We start from the raw sequence: 26,272 nt of genomic DNA, 5'->3' as shown, positions 1-26,272 counted from the left end.
TTGCTACTTCTTCAAATCATGCTAAGATAGTAGCTATTCATGAAGCAGGTAGAGAATGTGTGCGGTTGAGATCAGTGATACATCTCATCAGAGGAAGATAAGGCCTAAAGTGTGAAGATGTAGCCTAAAGTGTGACACCAAAATACCCGCATATATGAAGATAATGTTGCATGCATAGCCCAATTAGAGGAAGGATTCATAAAGGGAGACAGATCGAAACATATTTCACCAAAGTTATTTTTCACACATGATCTCCAAAAAAATGGTGATATTGATGTACAAGAATTCGTTCAAGTGATAATCCTGCAGATTTGTTCACTAAATCTTTCCCGACTTCAACTTTTGAGAAGATGGTAAACAATATTGGAATGCGAAGACGTAGACATCTGAATTGTGGTCTTCATCAGGGGGAGTAGACTATGCGTTGTACACTTTTCCCCTCAAACAAGTTTTTGTCCTATTGGGTTTTCCTAGTAAGGTTTTGTCACGACCCATTTTGGCATAAGCCGTGCGGGCACTTACCTCTCCCACCTCAGTAAGCGAACCCTTAACCCAACAATAATTAAGACATAAATAATTAACTCAAAGCGGAATAGAATAATTACGTAAGTCTCATGATATATATATATATATATATATATATATATATATATATATATATATATATATATATATATATATATATATAATAATAATACCCCCGTGGTCTAGTCTGAGTAATACAAGAGCATCTAAAAGGGAAATAATACAAGTCTGGAATAATAATACGTAAAGTGTCTATGTCTCTGAATATAATAGGACATAAAGATAGAGAAGTCTTCAAGGCAGCGAACGACCATGCTCACCCTGGAAAGTCGAAGATAATGCTGAAGTGACTATCAGCCACGTGTAACGGAAGCGGATCCAACCTGATACTCTGCTTTTATAAAGAAATGCAGCAAGTGCAGGTCAGTACTAAACAACAGTACTGGTAGACATCATCGGCCGACTAAGCATAGCTAACACAATCTAGATAATAAAGTAGATAGGCAGACAAACCAACAAGTATAAATCAAATGTAATCGAATCCAAGTACACGTCATCGCCTAAGTAAAGCATCTAATCCCAAATGTGCCAAGTCTGAATGTATCAAGTCCGAATCCAACATCACAAGTACAACACCAAAACATCTCAAAATCAAGCCATAATGCAATGCAATGCAATAGTGTATGAATGCAATGCAATGCCATGCAAATGTTGTGTACAATTGTACACCGAACGGAAATATTGACATCTTGGTAGCATAACCCAGTGTGACTCGTGAATTATAAGTGCTACCAGTCCCGGATCTTTCCCAACAGACAGACGGGACCCCGAATCTTTGCCCACGGGGGGGTCTCACCTGCACCACTCTGGGAACCCGCAGAGTCCGTGGACTCACTCAATCAACGATTCCGGAACTAACATCGGATATCTTCCATCTCATGTCACTCAAGAAAAATCGAGCCCAGCTCATCAAGGTGTTTCATCAAGTATCATCAAGTATCATCATGAGTGTGCATGCAATGCATGTATCAACAAATAATCAGTGCTCAATGCATGTATCAACGTCAATAATCATACTCAATCACAAGTACCAACAATGGGTATGCCAACAATATATCCGAATCACAAGTACCAATAGTGGGTATGCCAACAACATCGTAATCAAGATGGTAAAACAGAATCCAATATCTATCAACAACTCATGGCATCAAGCCAACACAATAGAACAATCAAATCACAACATAACGGGATGGCTAGCCCTAAACACACAACAGGGCCCAACCTAAGGCAATATCTAACCCAACTTCATACCCGAAGGTTCACATGCTGTCTCCGACAATATAATCTAGAAGTCTTACCAAGGGTAAGTCATAACCTACCTGGATGGCCGAACAGCAACACCAATAAATCATTCTATCGCCTTGCCTTTTCGCTGAGCCTCAGAACCAAAGTAGTCTAGGCATATTCAAAATCTAGATTAGAAATCATGAAGAATGATACTAATATTGCTATTATTCAATTTAGGTCAATCTAACCCTAGAAATTGGGGAAACAGGGCCCACAAGGGCAAAACGGGAAATTCGAAAGCAAAATATCAAATTAAGCACTAGGTGATCATAACCCAACCACTAATTGCTAAATTAACTCATAGATTTACCCAATTTTGAATTTGAAGCAAAACCCCCAATTTGGGTATAAACCCTAACTCTTTGATCCCGAAATTCAACACTAGAAATGGAAGATATATGATTAACAAGCTTAGATTCATCAAAATCTAACATAAACCCCATCAATTTCATCATTAATAAGCCTAGAGGAAAAAGTTCATCAAAACCCACTTTCATCTTCCATTACTAAGGGATTATTAAAGGAAAGGGGGAATCTATGATGATTAGGATTAATGAAATAGAAGAGGGATAGCAAGATTTACCTCCAAGAGTATTCCCAAAATATCTCCAAGAACAATCCCCAAAAGCTCTAATTTCGAAATGGAAATAAATGAGGGTCTAAAGGCTTTTAACACTTCATTAATTATACACACTGCCTATCACCCGCTTTAGCGACACTTGGACCGCAATTAGCAAGTTCTAGCCGCCCTCCCTGTCAAGCGGGGATAAAATGCTTGGACCCCGCACGGCGGTATCCCGGCTGTCGCGATGCTGGAGGTCCCAAAGCGGGCACCAGACACCAGAAAACTCATCAAGTTTCACAATTAAATACGATTTTCTGACTAATTCTCGAGGCCATCTACTCACATACCATACACATAGACACACATAAAAACACACAACGAACGCACCCGTGGCCTCAAAATTTCCAACGGAGGTCTTGTTGACCGAGTCAACCCTCGATACCTTAATTTCAATTTCCCAACCCAAGTCCCAAAATGCATCCGAGTGCATTGGGAACCGAACCAAATACACACACAAGTTCTAAACGACCATCCGGACCTCTTGAAATCGATAAAATTTTAAAAAAGGTCCGTTTACCCAAAAGTCAACTTTGGGTCAACTATTTTTCACTTTAAGCCTATATTTCACAAAAATTCCCCGAATCCGGTCTAGACACCTTGAGAAGCTTGCCAACGGTCCCCTCGGGTAAAAAATGAGCTAATCAATGCTCGAAAAAGGGCAAAAATGTCAAAAAGACTATAACGACCAAACGGGTCATTACATCAGATACCAATTGAACCGTCGCTCGTCCTCGAGCGAATAAAAGAAAAGAAGCGGGAAATACCTGAATCAGTAAACAACTGAGGATATCGGCTACGCATGTCGGACTCGGTCTCCCAAGTAGCCTCCTCAACAGGACGGTGCTTCCATTGCACCTTCACAAAAGCAATCTCTTTTGACCTCAACTTTCGAACCTGCCTATCCAAGATCGCGATAGGCTCCTCCTCATAAGTCAAATTCTCATCAAGCAATATAGAATCCCAATGAACAATGTAGGTACCGTCGGCATGGTACTTCTTCAGAGATCGAAACATGAAAATCGGATGAACTCCGCCAAGCCTGGCGGCAATGCCAACTCATAAGCTACATCACCCATACGGTCAACAATCTCAAATGGACCAATATACCTGGGGCTCAACTTGCCCCTCTTACCAAACCTCATAACACCCTTCATGGGTGAAACCTTCAATAGAACCTGGTCACCAATAGCAAACTTCAAATCCCGGACCTTTCGGTCCGCATACATCTTTTGCCGACTCTGAGCTGCCAAAAGCTTGGCCTAAATAACTCTCACTCTATCAAGGGACTCTCTCAACAAATCTGTACTCCAAGGCCGAGCCTCGAATCCATCAAACCAACCAACCGGAGATCTACATCTCCTACCATATAAAGCCTCAAAAGGCGCCATGCCAATACTCGAATGATAATTGTTATTGTACGCAAACTCTACCAATGGCAAGTGTTGATCCCAATGACCACCAAAATCAATAACACACGCTCTCAACATGTCCTCGAGCACCTGAATGGTCCGCTCGGACTGGCCATCAGTCTGGGGATGAAAAGTTGTACTAAGATCCAATCGGGTACCCAACTCCTCATGAAACGCCCTCCAGAAACGGGAAGTGAAAATAGTACCCCGATCAGATACAACAGAAATAGGAACCCCATGCAATCTCACAATATCCCGAATGTACATCTTGGCTAACTTCTCCGCGGTATAGAAAACCTGAACTGGAACAAAGTGAGCGGACTTAGTCAACCGATCAACTATCACCCAAATAGAATCAAACTTGCCAAGGGTCTTCGGAAGACCCGTGACAAAATCCATGGTAATCCTCTCCCACTTCCACTCGGAACGGGCATCCTCTCGAAGCACCCCACCGGTCGCCGGTGCTCATACTTTACCCGCCGACAATTTCCCATACTTAGCCACAAAATCAACTATATCTCTCTTCATCCGACGCCACCAATAGTGTTGTCTCAAGTCACGGTACATCTTAGTCGCCCCGGATGAATGGAATAGCGAGAGCTATGAGCCTCAGACAAGATCAACTGAATCAAATCACCAACACGAGGAACGCACACGCGTCCTCTAATCCTCAAAATGCCCTCAGAATCAATCACGGCCTCCTTGGCCTCACCCCTCAAAACTCTATCTCGAATCTTGCTCAACTGAGCATCCTCAAACTGATGAGTCCTGATCCGATCCAATAAAGACGACCTCGCCTCTACACAAGCCAAAATCCTGCCCGGGCTGAAATATCAAGGCGAACGAAGCTGTTGGCCAGAGTCTGAACCTCCATGGCCAACGGACGCTCGAAAATAATCAATCGAGCTAAACTCCCCATACTCACTGCCTTGCGACTCAAGGCATCAGCCATCACATTGGCTTTCTCGGGATGATACAAAATAGAGATGTCATAGTCCTTCAGGAGCTCCATCCATCGGCGCTGCCTGGAATTAAGATCTCTCTGGGTAAACACATGCTGAAGACTACGGTGATCGGTGAAAATCTCACAATGGAAACCATACAAGTAATGATTCCAAATCTTCAAAGCGAAGACCACAACAACAACTCCAAATCATGGGTAGGGTAATTCTTCTCATGAACCTTCAACTGACGGGAAGCATAAGCTATCACTCTACCCTCCTGCATCAACACAACACCCAAACCCATACGGGAGGCATCACAATAGATGGCGAAATCCTTACCCTCCACGGGTAATGCTAAGATCGGAGCTGTAGTCAAAAGAAGCTTTAGCTTTTGAAAGCTCTCCTCACAATCATATATCCACTGGAAGGGAACATCCTTTTGAGTCAATCTGGTCAAAGATGAAGCAATAGCAGCAAAACCCTTCACAAAGCGACGGTAATAGCTGGCCAAACCCACAAAACTACGAATCTCAGTAATAATAGTGGGCCTCGCCCAACCCCTCATAGCCTCAATCTTCTGTGGATCAACCATAATCCCATCCTTAGACACAACATGGCCCAAGAATGCTACAGACTCCAACTAAAACTCACACTTAGAAAACTTAGCAAATAGGCTATGTTTCTTCAACAACCCAAGAACAGAACGAAGATGGCTCTCATGCTCCTCTCTACTCTTGGAATACACCAAGATGTCATCAATAAACACAATCACAAAGGAATCAAGGAATGGCCTAAAGATGCCATTCATCAAAGTCATAAATGCAAATCGGGGCATTGGTAAGCCCAAAAGACATCACTAGAAACTCATAGTGGCCATATCTCGTCCGAAATGTTGTCTTCGGAATATCCTCCGCCCTGATCTTCAACTGGTGATAGCCGAAACGCAAATCAATCTTTGAAAACACCGAAGCACCCTGAAGCTGGTCAAATAGATCATCAATACGAGGCATAGGACACTTGTTCCGAATAGTGACCTTGTTCAACTGGCGGTAATCAATACACATCCTCATGGTCCCATCTTTCTTCTTCACAAATAACACAGGAGCACCCCAAGGGGAGACACTCGGTCTAATGAACCCCTTGCTCAACAAATCCTATAACTGCTCCTTAAGCTCTCTCAACTCAGCAGGTGCCATCCGATATGGCGGAATAGAAATAGGACGAGTGCCCGGATCCAAGTCAATACAGAAATCAATGTCGCGATCGGGTGGCATACCCGGCAGATCCGACGGAATACCTCCGCGAACTCGCTCACAATAAGGATAGACTCAAAGAGTGGAGATGCAACCGTCGTATCACGAACATGAGCTAAATAAGCCAAACACCCCTTACTTACTAACTTCTTCGCCCGAAGGAAGGAAATGATCTTCTTCGAAGCGGGACTAGGAGTACCCCTCCACTCGAGCCTAGGAATGCCCGGCATGGCTAAGGTGACTATCTTGGTGTGACAGTCCAAGATCGCGTGATAAGGAGAAAGCCAAGACATCCCCAATATAACATCAAAGTCCACCATATCGAGAATCATCAAATCTACCCAAGTGTCATACCCCATAAAAGTAACCAAACAAGATCGGTAGACTCGATCAACAATCACAGAATCTCCGACCGGAGTAGACACATGAACAGGTATATCTATGCTATCACAAGGCAAATCCCAACCAACGGCATGAAATGTAGATACATACGAATAGGTGGATCCAGGATCAAATAACACAGATGTTGCTCTATGACGGACATAAATGGTACCTGAAATCACAGCATCTGAGGCCTCTGCCTCGGGCCTACCAGGAAACGAGTAACAATGGGCTCCACCACGCCCACCCTGAGATCCCCCTCTCGCACTCTGAGAACCACCTCTAGCTGGCTGGGAACCACCTCTAGAACCATGAGAAGCACCGCGGCCTGACTGAGCACCGCCTTTTTGAGAAGTCCCACCTCGACCACCAGATGATGTCGGAGTCCTCGGCGGCTGATAATCCCGCCTGGGTCGGGGACATCTCCTAGCAACATGCCCAACCTCTCCACAAGAATAACAGGTAATAGGAGACGAATGCTGATACACAGAAGCTGAAGACCCTGATGAAGCAGCCTTGTCCATTGGTCAGGAGAACGAACTCTCAGGAGCTCTCGCCGGGTGGCTCACTGGGGAAGCCTCGTAATGCCGAATGCACGGACGGCCGAAATATGGCTGAGGTGGCCTCGAAAACTGACCGGCGCCCCTCGAACTAGAACCCCCAAAGTTGCCAGTCTGACGTGGCCTCTTGTCACTACCACCAAAAGCACGGGCCTTAGCGCCCTCAACCATAGAAGCATGCTCGATAATGGACTGGAAGGAAGCCCCCATAGACTCCATCTGAAGACAAGGAATCTGTAGAGAGCCCACTAGTCCCCCAACAAAACGCCTGATCCTATCGGCCTCAGTAGGGATCAAAGGAGTAGAATAGCGGGCCAAATATAGAAAACGGGTCACATAGGACTCCAAAGACATGCCCCTCTACTCAAGATGCAAAAACTCCTCCCTACGCGCCTCTCGCAAAGACCGAGGCACATACTTCTCAAGGAAGGCCCGGTAAAACTGAGTCCAAGTCAAAGGAGGGGAACCCTCAGGTCTGCAAGCCACGAAATACCTCCACCACGTCTTCGCGTCGCCGCGAAACTGGTAGGACACATAATCAACCCCGTGGGTCTCCACGATCCCCATCCGGTGCAGCAACTCGTGCATATCAAGAATAAACTCATAAGCATCCTCAGACGAAGTACCAGCAAACCTCGGCGGCTCTAACTTCCTGAATCTCCCAACAAGGTCCTGATCAGAAGCAGTCATAACAGCGCCCTCCATGGGCCTAATATCATCACCAGGAGCGGGTATCGCATCAATGCGAGGAGCCATAGCTGCGGCGGGATGTGCTACCCGCGTAGGTCCCTGCTCAGGGGTCTGCGCCCCAACTCTGGTCTGTGAACCCCCGCCGGGAGTAGTAACACCGGCTGCCGCCTGCTGGGCATCAAGATGAAGTAAAACTCTGGCCATAGTATCATGCATGGCCTGATCAGAAGTAACCTCAGGTTGTGTCCGTGCTGGGGCCACACCATCCTCTGCGGCCTGGCCTCGATCCGGCTGATACTCGGGCTCGAGAGAAGGAGACCTCTCTCGCCATTGTACCATCGCAGAGCCCCGCCCCCGGCCCGGGCGGCCCCGCGCCTCTCACTCTGCCACGCCCTCTGGCTGTCGCTCGCCCTCGGGTGCCAACCGTAGCTACGGGCTCTGGCACCTGACCTCGAGCCATCGTAGCTCGAGTCCTCACCATCTGTGAGAGAAGAGATAAGAGTCAGATACCAATTTGATCTTTCCAGATACCAATTAGAATAAAGTAGCACGAAAGAATGAAAGAAAGTGAGATTTTCTAAATGTCCTATAGCCTCTCGCAGATAAGTACGGAGCTCATCGTACCGATCCACGAGACTCTACTAGACACGCTCTTGTATTATAGACCGGGTAACCTAGGGCTCTGATACCAACTTGTCATGACCCATTTTGGCATAAGCCGTGCGGGCACTTACCTCTCCCACCTCGATAAGCGAACCCTTAACCCAACGATAATTAAGACATAAATAATTAAATCAAGCAACGGAATAGAATAAATACGTAAGTCTCACGATATATATATATATATATATATATATATATATATATATATATATATATATATATATATATATATGGTCTAGTCTGAATAATACAAGAGCATCTAAAAGGGGAATAATACAAGTCTGGAATAATAATACATAAAGTCTCTATGTCTCTGAAGGGAATAGGACATAAAGATAGAGAAGTCTTCAAGGCAACGAACGGCCATGCTCACCCCGGAAACTCGAAGATAATGTCGAAGCGACTATCACCACGTGTAAATAAGAAAGATCCAACTCGATACTCGCATTCATAAAGGAATGCGCAAGTGCGTAGTCAAGTACAAAACAATAGTACTGGTAGGCATCATCGGCCGACTAAGCATAGCTAACACAATCCAGATAATAAAGCAGATAAGCAGATAAACCAACAAGTATAAATCAAATGTAATCGAATCCAAGTACACGTCATCGCCTAAGTAAAGCATCTAATCCCAAATGTGCCAAGTCTGAATATATCAAGTCCGAATCCAACATCACAAGTACAACACCAAAACATCTCAAAATCAAGCCATAATGCAATGCAATGCAATAGTGTATGAATGCAATGCAATGCCATGCAAATGTTGTGTACACATGTACTCCGGACGAAAATATCGACATCTCGGTAGCACAACCCAGTGTGACTCGCGAAGTCTAAGTGCCACCCGTCCCGATCTTTGCCCAAAAGATACGACGGGACCCCGATCTTTGCCCACGGGGGTTCTCACCGGCACCACTCTGGGGGACCCGCGGAGTCCATGCACTCACTCAATCAACGATTTCGGAACTAACATCGGATATCGGCCATCTCACGTCACTCAAGTAAAATCGAGCCCAGCTCATCAAAGTGTGTCATCAAGTATCATCGTATATCTCAACAAGGTATCATGAAAATGAGAGTGTGTGCAATGCATGTATCAACATCAATAATCATGCTCAATATCACAAGTACCAACAATGGGTACGAATCACAAATACCAACAATATATCCGAATCACAAATACCAACAGTGGGTATGCCAACAATATAACCGAATCACAAGTACCAACAGTGGGTACGCCAACAATATCGTAATCAAGATGATAAAACAGAATCCAATATCTATCAACAACTCATGGCATCAAGCCAACACAATAGAACAATCAAATCACAACACAACGGGGTGGCTAGCCCCAAACACACAACAGGGCCCAACCTAAGGCAATATCCAACCCAACTTCATACCCGAAGGTTCACATGTTGTCTCCGACAATATAATCTAAATATATGCTTTGCTATACGAAGTCTCACCAAAGGTAAGCCATAACCTACCTGGATGGCCGAACCGCAACACCAACAACTCACTCCTTTGCCTTGCCTTTCCGCTGAGCCTCAGAACCAAAGTAGTCTAGGCATATTCGAAATCTAGATTAGAAATCATGAAGAATGATACTAATATTGCTACTATTCAATTTAGGTCAATTCTAACCCTAGAAATTTGGGAAAATAGGCCCACAAGGGCAAAATGGGAAATTCGAAAGCAAAATATCAAATTAAGCACTAGGTGATCATAACCCAACCACTAATTGCTAAATTAACTCATAGATTTACCCAATTTCAAATTTAAAGCAAAACCCCCAATTTGGGTATAAACCCTAACTCTTTGATTCCGAAATTCAACACTAGAAATGGAAGATATATGATTAACAAGCTTAGATTCATCAAAATCTAACATAAACCCCATCAATTTCATCATTAATAAGCCTAGAGAAAAGTTCATCAAAACCCACTTTCATCTTCCATTACTAAGGGATTATTAAAGGAAAGGGGGAATCTATGATGATTAGGATTAATGAAATAGAAGAGGGATAGCAAGATTTACCTCCAAGAGTATTCCCAAAATATCTCCAAGAACAGTCCCCAAAAGCTCTAATTTCGAAATGGAAATAAATGAGGGTCTAAAGGCTTTTAACACTTCATTAATTATACACACTGCCCGTCACCCGCTTTGCCACGGGACTTCGCCGGAATGAGCCGATCGGCCGGCCTCGACCGCTGGGTCAAGCATAAAATGCTTGGCCGCCCCGCAACACGGTACCGCCCTCGTGCGGTGCGCACGTGTGCCGCCAAAGCGGGCACCGACACCAAAACTTACCCAAGTTTCAAATTTGATCGAAATTTTCCGACCATTCCCGAGGCCATCTGCTCACATACCATACACATAGACACACATAAAAACACGCTACGAACGCGCCCGTGGCCTCGAAATTTCCAACGGAGGTCTCGTTGACCGAGTCAACCCCCGATACCTTAATTCCAATTTCCCAACCCAAGTCCCAAAATGCATCCGAGTGCATTGGGAACCGAACCAAATACACACACAAGTTCTAAACGACCATCCGGACCTCTCGGAATCGATGAAATTTCGAAAAAGGTCCGTTTACCCAAAAGTCAACTTTGGGTCAACCATTTTTCACTTTAAGCCTATATTTCACAAAAGTTGCCCGAAATGAACATCCAAGGGGGAGTGTTATAAATAGACCGTATTGTGGATGTCCATTCAAATATATAGTCAACTGGATAAGCTTACAATTAAGCAGACAGCTTGCAAGTAGCTCAAGCAGGCAGCTTGCCAGCAACTTCCTGAAAAGCCTTGCAATAGCTTCCTGAAAAGCTTGCAGCAGCTTCCTCAAGCTTGCAATCAAGCAGGCAGCTTGCAAGTAGCTCAAGCAGATAGCTTGCAAGTAGCTCAAGCAGGCAGCTTGCCAACAGCTTCTGAAAAGTTTCGCGGCAGCTTCCTGAAAAGCCTTGCATCAACTTCTTTTCTTCTATAAATAGGAAGTTAATTTAGTTCATTTATATATCAGTTCAAAGTTGAATAATATGTCAGTCTCCATCTATATACTTGTCTCTGGTTTATTTACTTTATATTCTTTATTTTATAACATGTCTCCTTTATTTGTGTCCAATTTTTTCCTCTATAGGATAATAGTCACTACAGACCTTCAGTAGTGGAGATAACAACATGCTTGGAAAATAATATGATACTTACTGTGAAGTTTTGGACATTTGCATGATGTAAGAAGATGACAGAAAAAGACAAGAATAGTTGCAATTCATCATCTGTATTTTTCCTTTAGCCAAAGAGAAAAAGGTTACATTAATAATGGCCACATCATTATATTCTTAGATTCCATAGTCCCTGCTCAACACTCCTAAAGATCATTTTTAGGTGTTATTTATGTAACTTTTCTCCACTTCATCTCCTTTTACAGAACTAATCATCACAAAATCCTTTATATTTTTAATAGTGACGGTCGGTTAGCTTGTGCGCACTTTAATTAATTAATTTACTGATTGTTAGTTACGTACATTTTATCAGCAGTGGCTTAGCCACATACGATAAAGATGATCAGTTGAACACTCTTCTATAGAAAATTGCATAGTATATATGAAAAATTATACACAATATATAAGTCAAAAATCAATTTTTATACATATACTATATTAAATCTTAAACAAATTTAGCGAAATTCCTGATTTCACCACCGCCATCCTCAAAATACCAAACTTGTCCACCAAATGAGAAAAATTATATAAACATTTTGTTTGTCTTTACACGAAAATTTAAACTCTACTTTCCGAAGTTTTCACCGACTTCATTGACTACAGTTGGAAACCAAATCATTTGTCTTAGAATTTTCTTTATATAAAGCTACAACAATCTCCCAAACCAAATCCATAAGCCTCTCATTATTTATCATTCATCAACATGATAACTTCATATCCTACAGCCACTAGTCCCATAACCTCTGTGGACTGCCAAAAACAAGTGCGTTCATGGAGGTATCTTCGTTCGCTCATTGAACTTCTGACTCCCCGATGCAACTGCATCTTCGTTGAAGAGGAAAATGACGTTAAAAAACACATACCCTACTCCAAACAACACTCCAAACAACACAACTTGTCACCATTATCCTCAGCCAGAACCATTACCGGCACAATCTTTGGCTCGCGAAAAGGAAAAGTCAACTTTTGCATCCAGACAAACCCTAAATCCACAAACCCTATTCTTCTTCTTGAACTCGCGGTTTCAACCACTTCACTTGCTCGCGAAATGCAAAACGGGATAGTGAGAATCGCGCTGGAGAGTACTATAAATGATTACGCTTCTTCTTTGTCGTCGTCTCTTTTGTCTATGCCAATTTGGAGTATGTATTGTAATGGAAAGAAAGTAGGGTTTGCAGCTAAAAGAAATCCTACAAAAGTTGATTTGGGAGTTTTGAGACAAATGGAGTCAATAGTTGTTGGAGCTGGAATCACTTATGGGGAAAAAGGAGTAATAAAAAGAGATGATGATGATGATGATGATGCTATTATGTATCTAAGAGGAAAATTTGAAAGGGTTCATGGATCTAATGATTCAGAGTCCTTCCATTTGGTTGATCCTGAAGAAAATATGGGGCAAGAGCTAAGCATTTTCTTTCTACGCTCTCTTAGTTAATTAGCATCTAATAGTAGTAGTATTCTTCTTTTTAATCTTTTTTTTTTTTTTTTCCTTTGGGAACGATCACTTTAGTTCTAGTAGCTTTTCAGTACCCTTAACTATATATTGTAATGTCAAAAATGTGACAACGTGTTGGAGGGCAAGTAGACCTTCAAAATTTCCTCCTTTGTTTTTATATATAGAATGGAAAACAATACGATAATCTTAACAAAATTATGCTTCTCATGTTCATCTACAGTTCAAGCTAAGTATGCTTCTCATCTATATTGCATTTTATCCTTTCTACTTCTCGTAATAGAGGCGGATTTATGCTTCATCTTTAAGATTCTTAATTATTAACTTTTTTGTACTTTTAAATTATACTAGTTTAGTGTACGCACTTTGTGCATGACAAAACGTGTACCTCATTTGACAACAAACATAACAGAAAAAATATGGACTTAGCTACAAACTTCGTCAGTAATCAGTTGCTAAATTACTCGTAGGTCTTTTTTTTTTTTTTTTTTTGATAATTAGTTACTAATTCATCGTTAATAGAAATAGAGAATTAGCGACCAATTTTACTATTTAATTTTTCGTCAATAATTCATGTTTATTTAGTAGTGAAATTACTTAATATATAAAAGAATATTGAGAGTTTTCATCTGTTAGAATAAGTGTAACAAACAAAATAATGACAATTCACTTAGAATATATTTTATGTTATACTATTTCATCATTGTTACTTTAAATTTGCATTTTTCCAATTCAACCTTTAACATTATATTATAATCGAATTTGCTTTATTTCTATTATCGTTCACCACTAATATTTTCTTATTTATCAAATCTATATACTTAAAGAGTTCTGTCAATTTGAAAAATAAATTTACTAATGTAAGGAATTTGAAAGAGAATAAAATTGAATTTAGCGACGGATTTTATTATTTTGCTACATAATTTGTCAGTCGTTAATTTCTATTTTTTTTCCTTTTTACTATAGTTTTTGGATTCACATGTTATATACTCCTATAAGCTAATCTAATCTTATAACCTAGACGTCGTGTACATGCCATTCATTTCTTTTTCTTGTTGGAGAACTTTTTGTAATCACCTTGAATGGTCTGCAAAATTTTTATTTTCATACTGTTTTGAATTGTTTGTTCTTATTTGATCTTTTCTGTCATGCTTTCTCTTGAATCGAGGGTCTTTCGGAAACAACCTCTCTACCTCCCAAGGTAGGAATAAGGCCTGCGTACACTCTACCCTCCTCAGACTTCACGTTGTGAGATTTCACTTGGTATGTTGTTGTTCGTTGTCACTCCATTCTCACAAAAAAAGAAAAAAAGAATCCTCAACCTATATATATATATATAGAACAGATACCGACACATTGATAAAATCTAATTGTTGATAGAACTCTAAACCTATAATGTTTCCTAATTGGTAGCACGAATCCCGAACAAAGAAAAATTGAAAGAATCCTGAACCTAAACCATGCACCCGGGAGTTTTCTTATTTTTTCCACCCAAACGATACTTCTTTTAATGTAATTTTCCTTTGTAACTATTTCTTGTTTACAAATATATTATATTTTAAAGTCCTAAATATTAAGAGAATTGTTGATTGACTATTAAAATATTCGCCAAAGTCAAAGGATTTCAAAAATAACGTGGGTTTTTTACTTTTTCAAGAAAAAAATAAGTGAAATATTATAAAGATAATTAATAATAATTTGAGTAAAAATAATAAATGAAAATTTGTCTACTGTAGAGTCTTTTAAAAGCACGAAAGATCTTGAAAATGTTGATTGAACTTTTCCTTTAAAAAGACTCTACAATAGACAAAATTGTTATTTACTATTTTTACTCAAATTATTATTAATTATCTTTATAATATTTCACATTTTTTATTTTTTGGAAAAATAACTCACTGTTATTTTTAGAGTCCTTTTTTTTTTTTTTTTTTTTACTTTGCTAAATATTTTAATAGTTATTCAATAATTCTCCTAATATTTATGACTTTAAAATCAACTAAAATTTAGATTATTATATCTTTCCTTATTTGATTTATTCAATATAATATGTTTGTAAAAAAGAAGTACTGACAAAGGAAATTCACATCAAAAGAAGTATCTTTTGTGTGGAAAAAATAAAAAATTGTCAGTTTGCACTTTGCATGCTTTACGTTTAGGATTCTTAATTTTTGTGTAAACAAAGCTAATTACGCATCGATAACCAAAGATAAATAAACCAAAATAACATCAAATACAATCGCATACCAGTCATATATATCAATCATTATTGTTCATTCAAATGCAAAGTGGATTAGGAAAAGACGGATAAACTTAGAAATCATGTTAAATGAGTACTTGTAATAGAGATTGAAGATCTGATTATTTTAGTATTGAGCATCAAGATTAAAAGTATCGACAATTGTGAAGATTTTCACACTCAAATTTATAATATGACTTGCAAAAAAAAAAAAAAAAAATTATAGAGGAAACAACGAGCATGACCTATTATTGATTTGCTCGTGCAACAAATAGCATGACCTGTTTTTGCATCAAAAAGTCATAAGCTGAGAGACACAATAAAATTACTTTATTTTGTCTGTGTACTCCGATTGATTGAAATTGAAAATATCATGCTCAATGAAAATATAAAGTTCAATCTAAGCCTGTCAAGTGGGCCGGGCCATATAAATGGGGGTCACATGGGGCCGGGCCGGGCCATAGTTAGTGGGCCGGGTTGGAGGAGGGAAGGGGTGTCCGACCCAGCCCCCTACCCCTGTAGGAGTACATAGTGGGCTAAGTGGGCCGGGTCGGATTTTAGTTAGTGGGCCAGGTTGAATTTTAATTATGGAAAAACAACATAAATGACAAAGTTTTGGGCTTAACTCAAGCCACATAGCATATGTTTCACCAATTACATTTGGTAGCAACAATCAGCAATAAAGCGCGTGTATATAAATTTTATTTTTTCGCTGTATACATGAATACAACACTGTATTCATGTATACAGCGAGTTAAAATTTGCCAAAAATTAATAAACACTATATTTTTTGGTATGTATACAACAAATACAGGCGTATACAACATAGATACACCAAAAATATTAACAAAAACAGGTGAAAAACACTGTATACAACATATGTACACCCAAAAAAAACAAAGACACTCAAAATATTGAATACAAAAAATAAAATTGATTGTATTCATTTGTATACGGGCGTTAATTCACTCTATTCATTTGTATACAAAAAGATCTTTTTTGAAAAACGCGAAAAATATTATATACCATGTACTTATACATAGCTCTGAAAGAAAAATTCCGAAAAATATGTATACATTGTATGTATACACTGTATGTATACACAGATCTGGAAAAAAACTTCCGGTCAAAAATTCCGATCAGATCTGTGTACACCTTCTTCTCGTTCACCTTCTTTTCTCCGTCATCATCACCGTCACCTTCAGATTTGAAAAAGTCTTCACCGAAAGGAAAGTAAGCTCCGGTTGGCTGTGGTTAGTGTTGTTCTTTGTGGTTCGCCGGAGAAGAAACTCCGGCAACTTCTCTGGCGATGGTTGCTATTGTTGCTATTGGCAGTGAAGAGGAAAAGAATGGTTGTGGTTGGTGTTGTTCTTTGTGGTGAGAAGAATGGTTGTGGTTTAGTAGTTGTGGTTCGCCGGAGAAGTAAGCTCCGGCGACTTCTTCGGCGATGGCTGCAGCTATGGCGGCGGAATAGTGGGGGAGAGGGGAGAGGGAGAGGGAGATGGGAGGGTTGGGTTGGCAGTGAATAGTGTGATGGGTATTCTATTTTGTGTGTGTATATATATATAGTTACTAAATGTCATTAATATACAAATGTTTGCTATGAGAAGTAATTAAGTTAAACTATAGCTACTAAATGTCAATACCCACTATATGTTTGTTATGTCATATAGTTATCCCTTTAATTTTTTTTTTTTTAAAATCTAATACTAAAATTTATTAAATTTGATACTTTAAAATCTAGTTGTTGTCAACTTTATTTTAACCATCAAGTTCCTTAAATTATACTTTGGCCCTATTTTCAATCTATAAATACCATTCATTCTTCTCCATATTATCTCACAATTCCCTACTCTCCTCTTTCACTAAATTTCCTACTCATCTAAATCTCTCTCTCTCTCTCTTCCAACTTCCAAGTTCAAATTTCAAAATTTAAATTTAATGGATAATGTAATCCTCCACCTCCTCCTCCAGTCCGAAGATCAATTTCAAGTCTGGCGTGGTTGCATTTTGAGTGAGTAGACGAGGAACATGTTAAATGTCAACATTGTGGTCAAATATATCTCCATAAGTCCGAACCGGTTTTTGGGGGTACCGGTCCGTTACGTAGGCACTTGGACAAAAGGCACAAAATTGAACTTTGAAGTTTATCTCTTTAAATTTCTCCATCGATGCTAGCGTTTTGAACTTTTCATTTGTAATAAGTTAACCGCTCAAGTTTGTATGTTTTGAATTTGCAATGTTATCAATTTAAGTTTGAAGTTTTATTTTAAATTACTTATGTAGTCTTGTATCACATTCTCAACTTTTTATAATTTTTAGCACTTAAATAGCCATTGGGAGTCTTCATTCCAACAACATATTCAAGATATACACAAATATACCATTAACATATACAAGATATACACAAATATAGCACTTAAATATTTTTTTTTTTAAAATTAATTCGAAGTGGTTCGGGCCGGGCCCCTAGTGGGCCAGAACCAGGGCTATTGGTGGGCCGGGCTTCCTGGCTAAATGGCATGTCCGGCATCCCCTAATTTTTCACTTGTGACCCCCACCACTATCTTATCGGGTTGGGGGGCGGGGCCGGTTATGGGTCGGGTTAGGTGGGCCAGTCCCTGGCCAACCCGGCCCAGTTGACAGCCTTAGTTCAACCTACTTAATTATTACAACTCAAAACTAAAGATGAACTACCTCTAAAAAATAGCAAAATTTTCGATATGTGTTCTACTAATAATGGTGAGAATTATTTGCTTAACGAAATCCTATAGAAGAGTTTAGCGATATGATTCAAAAATTCAAACGGATTCATATAAGGTAAAATTCGGTACAGTTCAAACAGAAAAGTAAAGAAATGCCGATTTTTTAAAAATAGTTTTCTATGTATTCTCTTTCACTTTATTTTCTTTTTTTAAAATAAAAATAATTAAATTATAACAAATTTGATATTCAACATGCTAAAATTGATAAGATGGAAAAGTTATACCTTAAAGACTTGTGGAAAGAAAGTGCAAGATCAAATCCCTAAAACACAATAAAATCACTCAGTATATCGTAAGCAACGAAAGATGAAGCGAAATTTAAAAAATAAAATAAAAAAATCAATGGATCAGTTGTGTACAAAGCAACACCAACAATTCAATTTACACTGATAAATTAAAAACAAAATTAAAATATAAATTAGAATTCTACCTTTTAAATCGAAAGTGAGGTTTTTCTGTTAATTAATACCTGCACACACTCCCATCCAAAACAAAGCAAAGAGGGAAAAAAAAAAAAAGAACAACATGAAAGATTATTATTATTATTATTATTATTATTATTATTATTATTATTATTATTATTATGATGATGATGATGATGATGATGATGATGATGATGATGATGATGATGATGATGATGATGATGATGATGTTGATGATGATTATTATTATTATTATTATTATTATTATTATTATTATTATTATTATTATTATTATTATTATTGTTATTGTTATTGTTATTGTTATTATTGTTATTGTTATTATTATTATTATTATTGTTATTATTATCATGAGCATTAGGATATTTATTGTGATCAATCTATTATTTAGTCATAACCAGCGAGAATCTTCCTCCTCCACTTAATGCATAATATACTAAAAAAAATGCTCACAAATTTGACATAACACTTTCATTATTTAATCACAAAAATTTAAATATCATTAAACAATAATTTACCACGGCATCATAAAAAAGTGCTTCCACCAAATCAAGCTTTTGAAAGGCGTGAACTACTTTTGCAAGATACTTGTTCTCTTGCGCCTCTTGCACAACTAATTCCAACAATTTTTTTTCTCTAAATGTTGTACATGTTTTAGTACCCTTCGATCTTGTAGTCAATCAAGATTGAAGAAGTAATATAGGAGATGACTCATGAGATAATTTCTACAAATTAATTGAAGGTAAAAGCTTCAAACGCATTCTCCTACTTGAATAGGATTTTTTTTAAGGATTTTGAAATTAGAATCCACCACAAATTTGCATTTTTTTTTTTTTGTTGGCAATTAAAGAAATTTTATTTAACCACCAAGTGAACAATTACATAACCAGGGGAGGTACATCCAGTCTCAGCCCCTCTGTCTTCATCCTCTATCCTTCTACGTATACTCTAGGTACAGTTCAGTCAAAAATAACCAAAACAACAATAGAAATAAAACTCTAGGGGCCTAAATGGCTAATGTACTGATATAGCTTCCAATTCTGCCTGACTCCGATGCACAGATACACCTTCATCTGGTGTAGCATATGCTCCCTAGTATTCCTATTTTGTTGGAAAATTCTGAAGTTTCTTTCAATCCAAATGCAATAGACCACAGTAGCCAAGCTAGCCTTCAATATTATCTTCCGTGGGTTCTTTCCTCTAGTCTGTTGTTGCACCCACTTCCACTCCTATTCCTAGTCCTGAATGTTCCTGTCCCAGTTTTGCCACTTCAACATATTCTGCCATAAGTCCTTAGTGAATGCACATTCAAAGAAGAGGTGTTGTCTAGTTTCTGGTGCATTACAGCATAGGACACAATCTGGACAAATTTGCATTTATTAGCTGTCAGAAATATTTTATGCATACTGGGATAGGTAATAAAATATAGTAATTGATTTGAAGTCCTATATTTTAGGAATCCTTACCCAGTCCAACAGGAAAAAATTAATAATCAAAATTATAATTGAAAATATTTTTAAATGTTACAAAAATAGTAAATGGCAATTTTGTCTACTGTAGCGACTTTTAATGAACGGAAAAAGTTCAAACAACATTTTTAAGGTCCGTTGTGCTTTTAATATAGTATAGGTTATGGGTTAAGAAATTATTTTTTGTTAAATTTTTATCTGAATGTCATAAATATTCGGTTCGATTGAGTCCACATTGAACATCTACCATATAGGCTCCATCTGAGTATCCGAAGTCCTCCTGCATCCTAATGTTGCAAAGAGTTCCTTGACAATTTGTTGAGTTTTGATTTTGAAACACTTTTACATAGATTTCTATTTGGTGCTCATTTTAATATTGAGCTTAAAATTCTTCCCGGAGCTAGTCCTCAATAATTTCTTGAATTTTTTGATACCCGTTAGGTAAAAATTTAACCATACCTGATATTTTTGTCGTTTTGATGTAAGATATGTGTCTTTTTATATTTGCTATTATCACCTTTTGTTATATCAGTCCATCTAGTCAAGCTTTCACCTCCTATATATAACACGGGTGTTTGGTTTGACCCTACCTTGTACATAAAATTCAACAATTTAAAAAGGAGGGGACATAAAACAAAAACCTCCTATAAAGATACCATGCCAAAAGTACTACTGGTTATTGGCCTATGCCTAAGAGATGCAATGTGCATGCTCATTCAAATCATTGAAGAGCTTCTAATAAGGATGACACAATGAAATGCGGCAGTAGCTCTTCTGCTAGGTTGCTATGGGGGTTTAGCCTGCTTGAATGTTTCTTTGGCCTTATTTTGAATGTTTAGCGATATTTATATTTATGGAAAAGGGTCGAAATTATTTTTAACTGTATCAGAAATATTCCAAAAATGCTTTTATTCTATCTATTGAATTAAATTTGTCCACCACCAAAGGATGTGGTGCAGCGGATGGGGCTGCTCCTCCCTTAACCAGAGGTCTCGGGCTCGAGCCCTTGGTATGAAAAAAATCCTTGGTAGGGAGCGCTTCCCTCCAAATGGGGCCCTACACAGCGCAAATCCGGATACAGTGGGGCTCCAATGCGGATAAATCACAATTATAGACATAAAATTCTGAAACAACCTAACACAAAATCTGTTTTAAATTATAAAGCATTTAAGTGGAAAAAAATCATTTTTGTCACCTCCCATTTTCAATTATTTTCTGTACCAACAGCTAAAGAAGCAAATAAATTGGGATGAAGACAGACTGCTTCCCAGAATGCTAGCAAGTGATCACATGAATTGAATTTAATCATCTACATGACTTTTTAATAACGTTGTATATATTTACAAGTTCAATTGATCTTTTAGCAGCTGGCGACACCATGAACATGACAAAGATTAAGATAGGTTTTTAAAGTTGTTGGTACAGGACTGGTTGAAAATGGGAGGTAAAAAATTGATTTATTGGTTAGCTACGTTAAGTTGTGTTGGGTCATAGATGGGTCGGGTCCTTTTGATTGAATTAGTGTGGACCAATAAACAAAGGTTACGTGTTTAAGTAAAATTTAATTAAATGTCATATATTTGCGTCGCTAAAGGAGGGACAATTTTTAAGTCTAAAAATAACGTTATAGGAAAATTTGATTCAATAGGTGGAAGAAAAACATTTTGACCTTTTACAGTCATATTTATCACCTAAATATGGTTAAATAATATGAATTTTAATTAAGTGGTATATACGTCAAGTTTTAACTTCTACGATAAGTTAGTATAATTTGATGTAAATATATGTTTAGACACTATCGATTTCTTATATTGCAAAGAGATAACTTACTTTCTCTACTGGAAAAGATTATAATAATGTTATGAATTTGTCATGTACAGAAAAATGACAACAGCGGCTTATTGATCTGAATTAGGAAAAGTCCGATACACAGTTAAAATATTCCAAAAAGATGAAAGATAGTTAACCTTTTTATTTTCTGTATTAGCTTGCATTAAAATTTTGAGCAGTAGATAAAAGTATTTGATTTGTGATGTTCTGATCATTGTTGCGCGCGCCAGATTTGTGCTACGTTGAGGCTTTGCAGGCATGCCATTTCAATTTGATATATTATTGATAGGCAAATTCGTTAGAATGAAGCTTAATTTGGGATTAAATATTTTTTAGTTTTGGTATCAATCACTGTAACTGTCATGTGGAACTGATGATCTAATTGTTTTGAATTCAGTATGCTTAAATTGAAATGTATACGGCAATATATGCCAGAGAAAATGGGGCGAAAGGAAATAAAATATGAAAGGTAAACGAAAAGTTAACGTCTGCTAGCTTAAGAGACAAAAGTAGCACACTTCATTTAATTGAAGGTTAAATGTGTTTAGTTTAATAAAACAACGACTAAAATAGGAATAATGTAATAATACAAGGACTAAAATAGTTGTTTTCCCTTTTAATGCAATGGCAAGTCCTTTTTACACTTCAAGACAAAAGGATCTTTTCTAGTACAGTTGCCTTACGTTGTAGGCATATGAGAGCCATCGAATTCCAGAAGATGAATTGCTCATTGATGGAGAAAATAAACCTAGATGAATAGAATATAGATATAGAGTAACTTGCAATCTTGCAATCTTGCATAAAGCTTTTCTACAAAACCACAGTACAACAATCATATTTCAATCCAAATAATTAAGTTGGAATAGCTTATATGAGTCCTCATTGATCATGCTTCTACCCCTGTGTGAACTTGCTCATATTGCCGGTCATGAGCTCAGATAAAGGAGGACGATTACGATAACTGGCAGTCAATGTAAAACTTGTCAATTCACGATGAATTCTCGTAATAAAGTTCTTCTTACTAAAAAAGCAAGGAGTTGGGATACATTGTACGTAACGTCTCAAGTACACTGCACGTATTGTCCGCTTTTGCCCAATAGTACTCAGGATTTCTCCCTCAGGCTACACCATCATTGAGCTCAAAAGCGCCCATAACATATGAACTTATGTTATGCCTTATAAAACTCTTCACTTTTCTCTACCATTACTGTGTGGGCCGCGCGATTCACTTAGTGTGTCATGCTGTTATATCCCGTATTTTGTACATTGGGACAATCCGAGCTAACCATGATAAGTTAAGGACAAAACTATTCCAGGATACGAGGTAGAGGCTTTTATTCGTTTTAAGGCATAAGTTGCTTATGATTTTATTGGTATGGAATATTAAGGAAAATTTGGGGTTAAAAGTGAATTTAGGAAAGTTATTAATTCATGAACCAAAGGCCAAGTTGGCCGTGCAAGGTGGGTGTGGGCCATGGTCCACATGGAAGCATAATATATGTATATGAAAGATGACAAATTAATCTCATTCATCATCTTCACCCCTTAGAAGCTTATAGAAACTTGGAGAAAAAAAAAGGGAGCCATATTCGGCCATAGCAAGAAAAATTGAGGTCCAAAAATAGTGATCAAAAAAATATTTTCTTCTAGCAATTCAACCAATTGGAAGGTCCTTATTAACGTGGAGTAGTTGTTGGAGTCAACAAACCATTTGTTTGTGCCATTTACAACCCTAGCCAACTTGTGGAGTTAAGTGGAAAAGGTAAGGTTAATCTTCTTTTTCATATGTTATGGATGGTTTGTGTATGTTGTAGTATGTAGAAATGAATGAAAATCATGAAAGTTGTGTGTTGGGGGTGGTGGCCGAATATGGGCCATTTTGTATGGCAAAGAATGAACTAATTTTATGTAGTATTTTGGTTGTTGTTGTTATGGATTCTATGATGAAAATGAGAGTTTAATGATTCTAGTTGAAGTTGTAATTGTTGTGGGCTGTTTTAGAAACCAACGTGATTTTAACGTAGTTTTTATATTTATGAGAATGACATTGGTAACGTGTGGATTGTTGGTGTAATTCATGAATTTGGGAGAGAGGAATGTGTTGTTGTTGTTGTTCTCGGGTTTGGGGAGGTTTCGGGTGAAGTTGTATATTGGTTGGGTTGTTTTGAATATTGTGCGGGTTGTTTGAAGTGTTCTTGAATCTTGTTTGAATGGTTTCGGATTAGAACTTGAACGTGTGAGCGTTGATGTTGGCTTGAATGTATGTAGTTGAATTGAATGTAAATGGAATGTTGTCGAATTGTGTATAAAAGAGTTACTAACGTTAGAATGCGTTTTGAATTGATTGTTGATGTTGTTAGTATGGTTGTTGGTATTGTTGTTGACGATTTGGCCGAGTTGAATTCTCGGGGTTGTTGAATTTATAAGGGAAATGCTGCCCAAATTTTCGTAGATAAAGTGCTAGTTTGGAATTGAATTCCCAAGTGCCTATAACTAATGTTAGTATCTAATGACGTTATTGTAGATCTTGGGGAGCCCGAGACTTAAGTTCGGATTAGCTTAGGAAGCGGACGAGGTATGTAAAGCCTAACCTTTCTTTCTTTTGGCATGTCTTAGTTGTAAGTAGGCTATGATACGAACCTTGGGGTAACTACATGCTTACAATCCGAGCTTGTATACGATTCTTATTCACTTCTTAATGTGGGCTTTCTTAATATAGTCGAGCTATGGTCTTTATGTCTTTTGGATGATTGGATTTCAAAGGTTGCATAAAAAGTTTCGTTTCTAAAGGGGTTCTGTGTTGAAAAAGGTCCCTAACTTTCATAGACGGGCTCGGATCGCTTCGATACGTTCGTAGAGGATTCTATAGCTTATAATGTCTCTAACTTTCACAGGCAGGCTCGGATTGGTTTGATACTTGTCCGTGGTCCCCGAGACTTTCCTATGTATAGTTCTAGCGACTTTTGAAAGAACTTAATATGGCTATCACCCCGACCTCCGAGTGTTGATTATTTACTTACCTGTTGAGTCTGTAATGATGATTTTTATGCATATGGTTACTCACGACTCTGCTCGTGCATCCTGTTGTTATATCTTTCGCCGAGTCCCAGGCCGGTTATGTTATCATGCGCACTATGCTATATTCCGGAGTATGATGTTTTATGGTTCGCCGAGTCCCTCGCTAGAGGGCCGGGTTCCGCATATATTCTGGTGTTATGATGTGTTATGGTGTTATGATGTGTTATGGGATATGTCGGGTTACAGAGATATGAAATCTTCTGGAGTATGATGTGTTATGACGCCAAATGACGGGGTGGCGACCATGTTCCCTGAGCCCCATGCATGATTTGTGTTTTCAAATGTGAATATTTTGGTATTCTGGACATTGCACTTATTTTCTGTACTTCTTGTTTCGATTATGATTTTGTTCTTACGTATTTCATGCTTTGCATACTCGGTACATATTTCGTCGACCCCCGCTTTCTTCGGGGGGTGCGTTTCATGCCGCAGTACGGACGTCCACTTTGGTGATCCGCCGGCTTAGGACACCTATTGCTATCTTGGAGTGCTCCTTTGTTCCGGAGCCTATATTTTGGTACAGACTCTTCCGTTGTATATGCATATGTCTATTCAGGGGTACGACGGGGCCCTGTCCCGTCATATAATTCTGTGATTACTCTTAGAGGTCTGTATACATATATGTGGGTTGTGCATATTCTTTGTTCGGTTTTGTTCGCATGTTTTATGTTTTGGGCGGTCCCACTCGCCGTGGCAGCCTTGTCGGCTGCATGTATATATATTTTGGCATATTGTGTATATTATGACAGCCTTGCCGGCTTCTGTGCAGTATATATGTTTGTATGCGACAGATTGAGACGACGCCCGACTTTCGTGTATGTTTAAGTTATTCGTATGCTGATTGTAGTTAGCAGGTGTGTACGAGTGCCCAGCTCGGGCACTAGTCATGGCCTACGGGGTTGGGTCGTGACACATGTACCCAAAGCCTCCTTCAGAAGCCTATCAGTCCTTCTATTTAATCCGCCCTCATCAGCGCGTGAAATACATATAGATGGACTATTCTTTATACTGCCACGACAACAAAGCAAAAGAACGAGTCCGGAACCAAAATAACCCAAAAAAAAAAAAGGGTATGAACCAAAATACCCCAGGAAAAAAAAGAGGTACAAAAGTACCTTTAACGCATGAAAATCATGCGTTATTGGATGCTTTTTTTTCTTTTTTCTTTCTTTCTTTCTTTCTTTATTTCTTCCTTTCTTTCACACTTTTTTACATATTTTAGTCATAGATTAATCATGCTTCAAGACTCCAAAACTTGAATATTTTATATAGAACCCTACTTATTTTTGTGTCATTAATAAGGTAGGCTCAACACATCAAGGATACACGAAACTTCGGATTGTCGTTTTAGTGGTTGAAAAGTGCTCAAAGTCCATT

The 26,272-nt window shown here is 38.5% G+C and overlaps 2 protein-coding genes and 1 pseudogene across 2 annotated transcripts; 1 reads left to right on the top strand and 2 right to left on the bottom strand.

Moving 5' to 3' along the window:
- Window positions 1-707: 707 nt before the first annotated feature.
- On the bottom strand, window positions 708-7,012 carry LOC132066355 (uncharacterized; annotated as a pseudogene).
- An 81-nt stretch (window positions 7,013-7,093) lies between these two features.
- LOC132066354 (uncharacterized) lies at window positions 7,094-8,073 on the bottom strand. The gene has a single exon (XM_059459678.1). The coding sequence runs from the start codon at window positions 8,071-8,073 to the stop codon at window positions 7,405-7,407; it is 669 nt and encodes a 222-aa protein (XP_059315661.1). The 3' UTR covers window positions 7,094-7,404.
- A 4,237-nt stretch (window positions 8,074-12,310) lies between these two features.
- On the top strand, window positions 12,311-13,685 carry LOC132066951 (protein MIZU-KUSSEI 1-like). The gene has a single exon (XM_059460135.1). The coding sequence runs from the start codon at window positions 12,328-12,330 to the stop codon at window positions 13,057-13,059; it is 732 nt and encodes a 243-aa protein (XP_059316118.1). The 5' UTR covers window positions 12,311-12,327; the 3' UTR covers window positions 13,060-13,685.
- The last annotated feature ends 12,587 nt before the right edge of the window (window positions 13,686-26,272 follow it).

The sequence above is a fragment of the Lycium ferocissimum genome, chromosome 8 (genome assembly GCF_029784015.1).
Source record: "Lycium ferocissimum isolate CSIRO_LF1 chromosome 8, AGI_CSIRO_Lferr_CH_V1, whole genome shotgun sequence".
NCBI classification, from domain to species: domain Eukaryota; kingdom Viridiplantae; phylum Streptophyta; class Magnoliopsida; order Solanales; family Solanaceae; genus Lycium; species Lycium ferocissimum.
Note: the sequence above shows the minus strand (reverse complement) of the source record. Positions and strands in the feature narration are given on the sequence as shown.

Excerpts from the sequence above, each read along its gene's own strand:
- LOC132066354 (XM_059459678.1), bottom strand. The coding sequence starts at position 8,073 with ATGGTACAATGGCGAGAGAGGTCTCCTTCTCTCGAGCCCGAGTATCAG.
- LOC132066951 (XM_059460135.1), top strand. The coding sequence starts at position 12,328 with ATGATAACTTCATATCCTACAGCCACTAGTCCCATAACCTCTGTGGAC.